This window comes from Eleutherodactylus coqui, chromosome 2, assembly GCF_035609145.1.
Source record: "Eleutherodactylus coqui strain aEleCoq1 chromosome 2, aEleCoq1.hap1, whole genome shotgun sequence".
NCBI classification, from domain to species: domain Eukaryota; kingdom Metazoa; phylum Chordata; class Amphibia; order Anura; family Eleutherodactylidae; genus Eleutherodactylus; species Eleutherodactylus coqui.
The window spans coordinates 13468569-13481159 of NC_089838.1; the positions used below are offsets into that span (position 1 = coordinate 13468569).

Genomic DNA, 12591 nt, shown 5'->3' on the forward strand with positions numbered 1-12591 from the left:
CACTTTTACAACCAAAACAAAGATAAACTTTGAGAGCAACTTCTACTGCGACTGAGCAATTATCGTGCAGAAAATCGTTACGTTGAAACGCAGGCAACGACGAACGACAGTCATGGGCCTCTCAAATGTCGATTTCAGTTGACATAAAAATCAGCGCCGGCTCGTGCAGTTTAACCCCCTAGTGGCCAAGCTTCTTTACGCCTTAATAACCAACTAATTTTTCAGTTTGTTTTTTTGTAACAGCGCAATCCTAGAGCCTTAACTTAATTTTTCTGTCGACATAGCCATATAAGGGCTTGATTTTTGGGGGGCAAGTTGTATTTTTTAACCCTTTCCAATCCACTGTCTGACGTCTAAAGACATTATGATTTAAGGCTGTACAGCTCTGATGTTGGAAGACATCCGTCGGGGTTCTCTTACTGTATATTGCCAGCCTCTCTGCTGTTGGAGCCTATCCAACGTGTCACCTCATGCAGTACTGGCTTTAGCCAGCAGATAGCTCCGTTGTATAATGGCAGAAAAAGCGTAAGCCCCCCTAGGAAAATCAGGATGCAATTTGGATTGGAAAGGGTTAATGACATCATTTTGGGTACATGTAAATAAGGGAGATGGAATAATACCTCAGTGCCACCTACTGGAAGGCAGCACTCTATTATTCCATCTCCCTTATTTGCATATTACCCAGAGGAGCATGAATGGTCTTTTGAGTCTCCTCACTCACCGTCTAGGTGCTCTCCTTAAGGTGAAAAGATAGGGTACATATAATGTACAGTATAACTTCTATTAATTTCGTTTTTGGGATGATTGGGGGGGGGGGGGGGGGGAAATCAGCCTTTTTTTTGCTTTTGAGTTCTTTTTTACGGCATTCATTGTGCCCAAAAAAATTATATGACAACATTATTTTCCGGGTGAGCACAATTACTGCAATAACAAGCTTATACAGTTTTCTGGTTTTTTTTATTTTTTTTTATTTTTTATGGTTTGCTATTTCTGTACACAAAAATAAAATGTTTTAAGATTTGATTTTGCGTTGCCACATTACAAGAGGCGTAGAATTTTATATTTTTCTATCATCTGAGCTCTAGAAGGACCTGTATTTTGCAGGATGAACTTTAGTATTCATTTATCCAATTTTTTGTAAACCTATAACATTTAGTATGCTTTTTTATTGTCTTTTTTTTTTTAGGCAAAATTGACAAAATCTGTCAATGTGTTTTTTGTTTATCGCTGCATTCAAAGACCCCTAACATTATTCGATGCTGTGGAAGGGTTTTGTTTTGCAGGATGAGTTGTACCATTAGTTTATCCATGCCGTGTTTTGGTCACTTTCTATTCCGTTCTCGGGGTACCCATGCTCACATATGGTGGGAATGTGTAAAAATTGCTTGTTTCTAGCAAGCTACTAATGCTTTCTATAATGGGGTTTGCTGTAATGACCTCTTACGGTGTCCGGAGATGGCTTTAGTTTCTATTATTCCTGGGTTCCTTTCATCTCTGAAGAACGTGTCTTTTACATTTTCTTCTTCAAGTGACTCGCCTGGTCATCTCATGTCATTGGAAATCCTTCCTAGTTTGTAGTCTATAGGAGTGTCAAACAACCTTTCCTGAGATTCTTAGATTAGAAGAGTTTATAGACCAAGACCACTGTGACAAATTTCTACAGCTCTCGTCCCCCTGGATAATGTTTTAGGATATTTTGGAACTTGCCACCTGGCTATGTGGTCTGTGATTCATGTTTAGGTGCAGTTTCATCCCCACCTTCCTTCCTGTCCTTTCCCTTCCCTTCCTCCATTCCTTCCCTTCCTTTTGTGTTGTCCAGTCTGGTTAAGTTTTTCATGGTTGAAGGGTCCGATTTTACAATCTATCAAGTGCAAATCAATATTGTTACTTTTGTCTGTTATGGTTTATTGTCTCTTCTTAATAAAAGTGATTAAACCACAAAAATCAAACTACGATCTGCTTGTTTAAGCAGACAGTCATTCATCCATGAACGGCTGCCTGTTTACTCTGAATGGAGGCGGCGGCCGGAAGAGATCTCTGGCCGCTCCACCACTATTCACCGAATGTTATCAATCCTTTGTGAAAGCACAGAAGAGACAATCGCTGGAATGACTATCACTGGAATTGTCCTATTTGAAAGGACCCTTAGGCCTCATGTCCACGGGGAAAATCAGATCCGCTGCAGATTCTCAATGGAGAATCTGCAGCGGGTCCCTCCTGCCCCGCGGACATGAGCGCCGAAAATAGCAATTTAAAAGCATTTACCTATCCGGCGCGGGCGGGGAAGGTCAGCTGTTCCTCACGGCTGGATCTTCATTTTCGGGCGGCGGATGAATTCCTGACGCCGGCGGCACGTCGTCGACGTGCCGCGCGCATGCGCCGGGCACATCCGCCGAGCCGAAGCAAGGAAGATGCGGCCGTGAGGAAGAGGAGACCTTCCCGGTCCGCTACGGATGGTAAATACTTTAAATTCCTATTTTAGGTCTCCCGCGGATCCGGACGGCTTCCATAGGCTTCAATAGAAGCCCGCGGGAGCCGTCCCCGCGGGAGACCCGCACGAAAATTGAGCATGGTCCAGATTTTTCCATGCTCCATTTTTTTTTAAATCCCTTTTATTGACGATCCGCGGGTATTTATCTACCCGCGGGTGGTCAATGCATCCCTATGGGATGCGGATCCACATGCGGGAGATCCGCTGCGGATCTTAAATCATATTTTGCCCGTGGACATGAGCCCTTAGGGTGCAGTGTCTATATACAGTGATATGTAGAAACTGCAGAAGACAAACGGTGTAAAAACTGAACCCTATTGCAAAAATGATTGTCAGACCAAAATACATGCATTTAAGGGAAAAAAGAAAATTTTACCCCAAAGGTGGCCATAGCCTTACTGATGCAAAATCTGAAAACCATTTCAAACACCCAGAGCTACAAATAGAAATGCTTCTTGAAAAGGAAAGGATTTGTGTTCAGCGTTTTGCATTACACTTTTTTACAATTCTTAAAACCCAGCAAACACCTCTGTTCATGCAGAATGATTAGTTTGGCTGCTTTATGTCCCAGTCATGTGCTGTCTGAATGTTGTGCAGATTACTCTCTTCTGGATGTTGATTATATTTCCCTTTGTTTCAGGGGTCCCCAATGAGAATTACTTGGAGTGTGTGAAGAAGTTGTGCTCCTCTTCTGGCAATGACTGGTATAGAATTTATTTAATTCGAAAACTGGCAAATCTGGATGGTATAGACGCTGTTCAGAGGCATTTTAAAGATCCTAAATTTGGTTGGCTTTTCCCTAAAGTAATGCTACAGAACAAGGTAAATCTACTTAGCGTTCATGTCTTTCTCTCTTTCTGAATCACTGTCTCTTTGCCAATAATAGCCACTTCAGTTAAACGTTGTTTCCTCTGGGTACAATTTGCATACATGGCAGATACATACTTACTAGAGATGAGCGAACACCAAAATGCTCGGGTGCTCGTTACTCGGGACGAAATTATCGCGATGCTCGAGGGTTCGTTTCGAGTAACGAACCCCATTGAAGTCAATGGGCGACCCAAGCATTTTTGTATATCGCCGATGCTCGCTAAGGTTTATATGTGTGAAAATCTGGGCAATTCAAGAAAGTGATGGGAACGACACAGCAACGGATAGGGCAGGCGAGGGGCTACATGTTGGGCTGCATCTCAAGTTCCCAGGTCCCACTATTAAGCCACAATAGCGGCAAGAGTGCCCCCCCCCCCCCCTCCCAACAACTTTTACTTCTGAAAAGCCCTCATTAGCATGGCATACCTTAGCTAAGCACCACACTACCTCCAACAAAGCACAATCACTGCCTGCATGACACTCCGCTGCCACTTCTCCTGGCTGCCCAACCCCCCCCCCCCCGCACGACACAGTGTCCACAGCGCACACCAAATTGTCCCTGCGCAGCCTTCAGCTGCCCTCATGCCACACCACCCTCCTGTCTATTTATAAGTTCGTCTGCCAGAGGAAAAGCAGGCACACACTGCAGAGGGTTGGCATGGCTAGGCAGCGACCCCCCCATAAAAGGGGCGGGGCGATAGTCCACAATGCTGTACAGAAGCAATGAGAAATCCAATCCTGTGCCACCTCCATCCGGAGCTGCACACGTGGGCATAGCAATGGGGAACCCATGTGCCACACACTATTCATTCTGTCAAGGTGTCTGCATGCCCCAGTCAGACCCCGGTTTTTTATAAATAGTCACAGGCAGGAACAACTCCGCAATGGGAATTCCGTGTGCACCCACAGCATGGGTGGCTCCCTGGAACTCACCGGCTGTACATAAATGTATCCCATTGCAGTGCCCATCACAGCTGAGGTAACGTCCGATTAAATGCAGGTGGGCTTCGGCCCACACTGCATGCCCCAGTCTGACTGGGGTTCTTTACAAGTGGACAGATGTAGGTTCAACTCCGTGTGTACCCACAGCATGGGTGGGTTCCAGGAAGCCACCGGCGGTACATAAATATATCCCATTGCATTGCCCATCACAGCTGAGGTAATGTCGTGCTTAATGCAGGTGGGCTTCGGCCCACACTGCATGCCCCAGTCAGACTGGGGTTCTTTACAAGTGGACAGATGTAGGTTCAACTCCGTGTGCACCTACAGCATGGGTGGCTCCCTGGAACCCACCGGCGGTACATAAATGTATCCCATTGCAGTGCCCTACTCAGCAGAGCTAACGTCAAATACAATACAGGTGGGCTTCGGCCCACAGTGCATGCCCCAGTCTGACTGGTAATATGTACCTTAACAGTAACCTCATTGGTGGTAATGTGGTGGTGACTGCGGACCTAGTAGCGCGGTTTTATTTATTTGGTTTTCGGAATGTGGCCAGAATTAAGTGGGCCGTGGCGGGGGGATGGTGGTGGGGCTCTCTTGTTGTGTCGTTAAAGGTGAAATTCTTGGACTGCCACCAGACGGACCAATGCAAAGGTATTTGCCAAGAATGTTTTCATTGTTGGAGGAGGAGGGGGATGTTTTGGAGGTACTATGTGTCCTCTCCACGGGTCCGTGGTTATATGCACCTTAACAGTAACCTCGTTGGTGGTAATGTGGTGGTGACTGCGGACCTAGTAGCGCGGTTTTATTTAGTTGGTTTTCGGAATGTGGCCAGGATTAAGTGGGCCGTGGCGGGGGGATGGTGGTGGGGCTCTCTTGTTGTGTCGGTAAAGGTGAAATTCTTGGACTGCCACCAGACGGACCAATGCAAAGGTATTTGCCAAGAATGTTTTCATTGTTGGAGGAGGAGGGGGATGTTTTGGAGGCACTATGTGTCCTCTCCACGGGTCCGTGGTTATATGCACCTTAACAGTAACAGCCTTGGTGGGAAATGGCCTCGCCGCCATCAAGTCTTTGGGAAGCCTCTGTTTCCACACCCCAGTGACATACCATTAGCAGCGGTATAGGCAGAGCCCAGAATTATTAACATTTCAGCAGTAGCGTTAGGGACAGGCCCCACTAACATATCACTAGCAGCATTATAGGGGGAGCACAGTATTAGTTCCATTTCAGTAATAGTAGCAATCAAGGCAGGCCTCAGTAACAATTCCCATTGCAGCAGTTTAGGAAGATAACAGTCTCTTTCACATTTCAGTAGCTGCAGTATAGACAAGGCCCCAGTTACATTTATGTAGCAAAAGTGTAGGCCAACCCCACACACCTTGCTGTACCATGAGTGCAGGCGAAGAACATAAAAATTACTATGATTACACTGTAGGCGAGGGCCCAAAAAAATGGGTGTACCAACAGTACTAATGTACCTCAGAAAAATTGGCCATGCCCAACCAAGATGGCAGGTGAAACCCATTAATCGCTTTGGTTAATGTGGCTTAAGTGGTAACTAGGCCTGGAGGCAGCCCAGTGTAACGAAAAATTGGTTCAAGTTAAAGTTTCAACGCTTTAAAGAGCATTGAAACGTATAAAAATTGTTTAGAAAAATTATATGACTGAGCCTTGTGGCATGATTACGTGAGGTTTCAGGAGGAGGAGCAGGAGGAGGAGGAGGAATATTATACACAGATTGATGAAGCAAAAATTTCCCCGTTTTTGATGGTGATAGAGAACGATGCTTCCATCCGCGGGTGCAGTCTAAGTGTTGCTTAGGTATCGCTGCTGTCCGCTGGTGGAGAAGAGAAGTCTGGGGAAATCCAGGCTTTGTTCATCTTGATGAGTGTTAGCCTGTCGGCACTGTCGGTTGACAGGCGAGTACGCTTATCTGTGATGATTCCCCCAGCCGCACTAAACACCCTCTCTGACAAGACGCTAGCCGCAGGACAAGCAAGCACCTCCAGGGCATACAGCACGAGTTCAGGCCACGTGTCCAGCTTCGACACCCAGTAGTTGTAGGTGGCAGAGGCGTCACGGAGGACGGTCATGCGATCGGCTACGTACTCCCTCACCATCCTTTTACAGTGCTCCCGCCGACTCAGCCTTGACTGGGGAGCGGTGACACAGTCTTGCTGGGGAGCCATAAAGCTGTCCAGGGCCTTAAAGAGTGTTGCACTGCCTGTGCTGTACATGCTGCTCGATCTCCGCACCTCCCCTGCTACCTGGCCCTCGGAACTGCGCCTTCTGCCACTAGCGCTGTCGGATGGGAATTTTACCATCAGCTTGTCCGCCAGGGTCCTGTGGTATAGCAACACTCTCGAACCCCTTTCCTCTTCGGGAATGAGAGTGGAAAGGTTCTCCTTATACCGTGGGTCGAGCAGTGTGTACACCCAGTAATCCGTAGTGGCCAGAATGCGTGCAACGTGAGGGTCACGAGAAAGGCATCCTAACATGAAGTCAGCCATGTGTGCCAGGGTACCTGTATGCAACACATGGCTGTCTTCACTAGGAAGATCACTTTCAGGATCCTCCTCCTCCTCCTCAGGCCATACACGCTGAAAGGATGACAGGCAAGCAGCATGGGTACCGTCAGCAGTGGGCCAAGCTGTCTCTTCCCCCTCCTCCTCATCCTCCTCATGCTCCTCCTCCTCCTCCTCAACGCGCTGAGATATAGACAGGAGGGTGCTCTGACTATCCAGCGACATACTGTCTTCCCCCGGCTCTGTTTCCGAGCGCGAAGCGTCTGCCTTTATGCTTTGCAGGGAACTTCTCAAGAGGCATAGCAGAGGAATGGTGACGCTAATAATTGCAGCATCACTGCTCACCACCTGGGTAGACTCCTCAAACTTTCCAAGGACCTGGCAGATGTCTGCCAACCAGGCCCACTCTTCTGAAAAGAATTGAAGAGGCTGACTCCCACTGCGCCGCCCATGTTTGAGTTGGTATTCCACTATAGCTCTACGCTGCTCATAGAGCCTGGCCAACATGTGGAGCGTAGAGTTCCACCGTGTGGGCACGTCGCACAGCAGTCGGTGCACTGGCAGATTAAACCGATGTTGCAGGGTGCGCAGGGTGGCAGCGTCCGTGTGGGACTTGCGGAAATGTGCGCAGAGCCGGCGCACCTTTACGAGCAGGTCTGACAAGCGTGGGTAGCTTTTCAGAAAGCGCTGAACCACCAAATTAAAGACGTGGGCCAGGCATGGCACGTGCGTGAGGCTGCCGAGCTGCAGAGCCGCCACCAGGTTACGGCCGTTGTCACACACAACCATGCCCGGTTGGAGACTCAGCGGCGCAAGCCAGCGGTCGGTCTGCTCTGTCAGACCCTGCAGCAGTTCGTGGGCCGTGTGCCTCTTATCTCCTAAGCTGAGTAGTTTCAGCACTGCCTTTCGACGCTTGCCCACCGCTGTGCTGCCACGCCGCGCGACACCGACTGCTGGCGACGTCCTGCTGCTGCTGACACATCTTGATCAGAGATGACAGAGGTTGCGGAGGAGGAGGAGGGTGCTTTAGTGGAGGAAGCATACACCGCCGCAGATACCACCACCGAGCTGGGGCCCGCAATTCTGGGGGTGGGTAGGACGTGAGCGGTCCCAGGCTCTGACTCTGTCTCAGCCTCCACTAAATTCACCCAATGTGCCGTCAGGGAGATGTAGTGGCCCTGCCCGCCTGTGCTTGTCCACGTGTCCGTTGTTAAGTGGACCTTGGCAGTAACCGCGTTGGTGAGGGCGCGTACAATGTTGCGGGAGACGTGGTCGTGCAGGGCTGGGACGGCACATCGGGAAAAGTAGTGGCGACTGGGAACTGAGTAGCGCGGGGCCGCCGCCGCCGCCATCATACTTTTGAAGGACTCCGTTTCCATAACCCTATACGGCAGCATCTCCAGGCTGATAAATTTTGCTATGTGCACGGTTAACGCTTGAGCGTGCGGGTGCGTGGCGGCGTACTTGCGCTTGCGCTCAAACACTTGCGCTATCAACGGCTGGACGGTGCGCTGACAGACATTGGTGGATGGGGCCGAGGACAGCGGAGGTGAGGGTGTGGGTGCAGGCCAGGAGACGGTAGTGCCTGTGTCCTGAGAGGGGGGTTGGATCTCAGTGGCAGGTTGGGGCACAGGGGGAGAGGCAGCGGTGCAAACCGGAGGCGGTGAACGGCCTTCATCCCACCTTGTGGGGTGCTTGGCCATCATATGTCTGCGCATGCTGGTGGTGGTGAGGCTGTTGGTGGTGGCTCCCCGGCTGATCTTGGCGCGACAAAGGTTGCACACCACTGTTCGTCGGTCGTCTGCACTCTCAGTGAAAAACTGCCTGACCTTAGAGCACCTCAGCCTCTGCAGGGTGGCATGGCGCGAGGGTGCGCTTTGGGAAACAGTTGGTGGATTATTCGGTCTGGCCCTGCCTCTACCCCTGGACACCGCACTGCCTCTTGCAACCTGCCCTGCTGCTGGCCTTGCCTCCCCCTCTGAAGACCTGTCCTGAGTAGGCGTTGCAAACCAGATGGGGTCAGTCACCTCATCGTCCTGCTGCTCTTCCTCCGAATCCTCTGTGCGCTCCTCCCTCGGACTTACTGCCCTCACTACTACCTGACTGAAAGACAACTGTGTCTCATCGTCATCGTCCTCCTCACCCACTGAAATGTCTTGAGACAGTTGCCGGAAGTCCCCAGCCTCATCCCCCGGACCCCGTGAACTTTCCAATGGTTGGGCATCAGCCACGATAAACTCCTCTGGTGGGAGAGGAACCACTGCTGCCCAATCTGAGCAGGGGCCCGAGAACAGTTCCTGGGAGTCTGCCCGCTCCTGAGAATGTGTCATTGTAGCGGAGTGAGGAGGCTGGGAGGAAGGAGGAGCAGCAGCCAGAGGATTCGGATTTGCAGCAGTGGACGGCGCAGAACTGTGGGTGGACGATAGCTTGCTGGAAGCACTTTCTGCCATCCACGAAAGGACCTGCTCACACTGCTCATTTTCTAATAAAGGTCTCCCGCGTGGACCCATTAATTGTGCGATGAATGTGGGGACCCCAGAAATGTGCCTCTCTCCTAATCCCGCAGCAGTCGGCTGCGATACACCTGGATCAGGAGCTCGGCCTGTGCCCACACCCTGACTTGGGCCTCCGCGTCCTCGGCCGCGTCCACGTCCTCTAGGCCTACCCCTACCCCTCAGCATGCTGTATTACCAGTAATTCAGTAACAGAACGCTGTAAGAAATAATGTGGAGCAAGCCTGCTGTGAAACGTAGCTGGCTGCGTATGTTTTTTTTTAAGTTCTCCACCCAGCACACACGTACCCAGAACGCTGAGCACTGTGAGAGGCAGGCCAAATAGATTTTTGGCCCTTTTTTTTTAAAGGAAAGGCCCACTGCGTATATTCAATCAATAATATATGTGTTGTGGCCCTGCAGTGTGTCACAGAACTGCAGTGTTGCACTGTTATTAACTGCAGCAGAGCGGTGATTTCACAGCCAGGAAATAAATTGGCGCAAGCCTGCTGTTAAACGTAGCTGGCTGCGTATGATTTTTTTAAGTTCTCCACCCAGCACACACGTACCCAGAACGCTGAGCACTGTGAGAGGCAGGCCAAATAGATTTTTGGCCCTTTTTTTTTTAAGGAAAGGCCCACTGCGTATATTCAATCAATAATATATGTCTTCTGGCCCTGCCTACACAATTCTGTCCCTGGAGTATTACTGCAGGGCGCAATGCTCTGCACGGCCGATTTTGAGAAAAAAAAAAAATGTGCAACACTGCAAAAAGCAGCCTCCACACTACTGCACACGGTTAGATGTGGCCCTAAGAAGGACCGTTGGGGTTCTTGAAGCCTACAATCACTCCTAACACTCTCCCTGCCTAACCACCACTTCTGTCCCTGTAGTAATACTGCAGGGCGCAATGCTCTGCACGGCCGATATACCAAAAAAAAAAGGGTGCAACACTGCAAAAAAACAGCCTCCACAGTACTGCACATGGTTAGATGTGGCCCTAAGAAGGACCGTTGGGGTTCTTGAAGCCTACACTAACTCCTAACACCCTCCCTATAGCAGCAGCAGCACTTTCCCTCAGCTATGTCAGACTACAACTGTGGTGAGCCGCGGGAGGGGCCGATTTTTATACTCGGGTGACACCTGATCTCGCCAGCCACTCACAGCAGGGGGGTGGTATAGGGCTGGAACATCACAGGGGAAAGTTGTAATGCCTTCCCTGTCTTTCAATTGGCCAGAAAAGCGCGCTAACGTCTCAGAGATCAAAGTGAAAGTAACCCGAACATCGCGTGGTACTCGTTCCGAGTAACGAGCATCACGAACACCCTAATATTCGCCCGAGCATCAAGCTCGGACGAGTACGTTCGCTCATCTCTAATACCTACCAATCCATTTGGACAAATCCATACCCCAACATAACCTGCGCTCTAACTGGCTGGATCCTCTAGCGGACCCTAAGTCAGTTTCTCTGTTTATTCCTATGAGACTGACTTTGCGGCTGTCATAGAATTAAGTAGAATAAGACCACTTCTGATCCACAGAGCAAGGACCAGTTGAATCCTGGGAATGAAAAACCTAAATTTCTCATGGGGGGAGATCCTGTGGATAAGGTTTAACTTTCTATTTTGGGAATGGGGTTGTTGAGGAATTGGAAAAATTAGCACCGTCGGTGCAGTCTTTGAGAAACCCGTCCTAGAATATCACTAGAATGGGTTAATGGCAGCTCTAAACCAGAGGCTGTTGATGGGGAGGAGGAATGGACTTGTCTTTAGGCCTGACAGGAACAGTGTGGTGTCGGGCTGCACCCACACCCATGTGTCCACCATGAGCTGCAATAAACCCTTCCTAGTTACATTCTAGAACTGCTTTCTCACAGGCTACAGGGACAGAGGTAATCTTCTCTTAATTCCTGCACAACACCTTTGATGCCCCAAAGGGCCATGTGCTTAAGAAGTTAAATGGAACCTGTCACCCTAAATCACTAAACTCTGCCATGTGCAGGTTGTAGTCCTTACTATTCATTGCATATGAAGGACAGTACCTCTGTAATTAGAAGGATTTCACCCTACTCTATGTAAAAGCCTGAGATCTGTCCATTGGGATCATAGTTATGAGGTTCTGATTCCACCCCATCTCTGGGTCCCACCTGGTTCCTTAAGGTGGTAAAGGCTTCAGGACACAATCTCTATTTGCCCTGTCTATAATTCGGTACCAAGAATTTCCAGAATATTCACTTGTATACGCATAAATCCCACACATGACTCTCTTTGATGGTTTTATTGCAGGAAGCTCAAACAAGTCAAATCGATCAGTTCCTGGTGTGGGGCAACAGCTACAAAGTTCTCCGAGATGGTATTGGTAGAGCAATGATAGAGGGCAAGGAAGAACAGTTTGTAAAAGCCTTAAAGGTAACCAACAACTGCACCATGTACACTATTTATAAACTTAAGTATAGACCTTTTCTAAAATACTACTTTTTTTTGTTCTCATTAGCTTAAAGATGTTCTCTAAAGCCCCATCAACATGGGATAAATGTCGGGCAAACTATGCCCGACACTCATCCCTGTGTGTATTCTCTCCCGTGCTGGTGCACAGGAGTGAGTATCGCTGGCTCTCTGACAGGGTGAAGACAATCACAGAAAAATGGCCGTTACTTACTGACTGAGGAGTGCATATAGATGCATCCTCCTCTCACCATGCAGGTAGCTGACTACCAAATGGAGGAGCCAATAACACCTGTGCAGGACACCGATGAGACACCCACTCACACTGCCTCCTGATAATGAGGGGGTGGATGCTTGGTGTTCACTCCCACACATAGTGGATACAGGGTGCCAGACCATTTTGATATATGTAGTTCACCATGCAGACCAGCAACCTATTAATGACGCCATGATAATTCGGCGGGCTGCCCTGCATATCCATCAGTGAACCACATTGGTACTGCCACCCTGGGCTCCCCCTGGAGTCTTAATGCCACACTGCATGTAAATGATAGATAATAAATGCAAGGCATTGGTTGGATGTTGGCCAAGATACATGAGCCCACTAACCACTTCACGGTTCCTTGCATTGTAGTGGGTCCCTACACTAATATAAATGCGTCACAGAAGGGGAAATCAAGAATTAAAAACAATCACAGAAAAATGGCCGTTACTTACTGACTGAGGAGTGCATATAGATGCATCCTCCTCTCACCATGCAGGCAGCTGACTACCAAATGGAGGAGCCAATAACACCTGTGCAGGACACCGATAATAACAACCAC

The 12591-nt window shown here is 49.2% G+C and overlaps 1 protein-coding gene across 1 annotated transcript in view; it reads left to right on the top strand.

Annotated features, from left to right (window-relative positions):
* Nucleotides 1-12591, top strand: part of LOC136611105 (E3 ubiquitin-protein ligase RNF213-like) — a 228127-nt gene that overhangs the window by 170503 nt on the left and 45033 nt on the right. Inside the window, exons 38-39 of the mRNA XM_066590378.1 lie at nt 3132-3313; nt 11609-11731. Coding sequence (XP_066446475.1) covers nt 3132-3313; nt 11609-11731 — 305 coding nt within the window. The remainder of the gene's footprint in view (nt 1-3131; nt 3314-11608; nt 11732-12591) is intronic.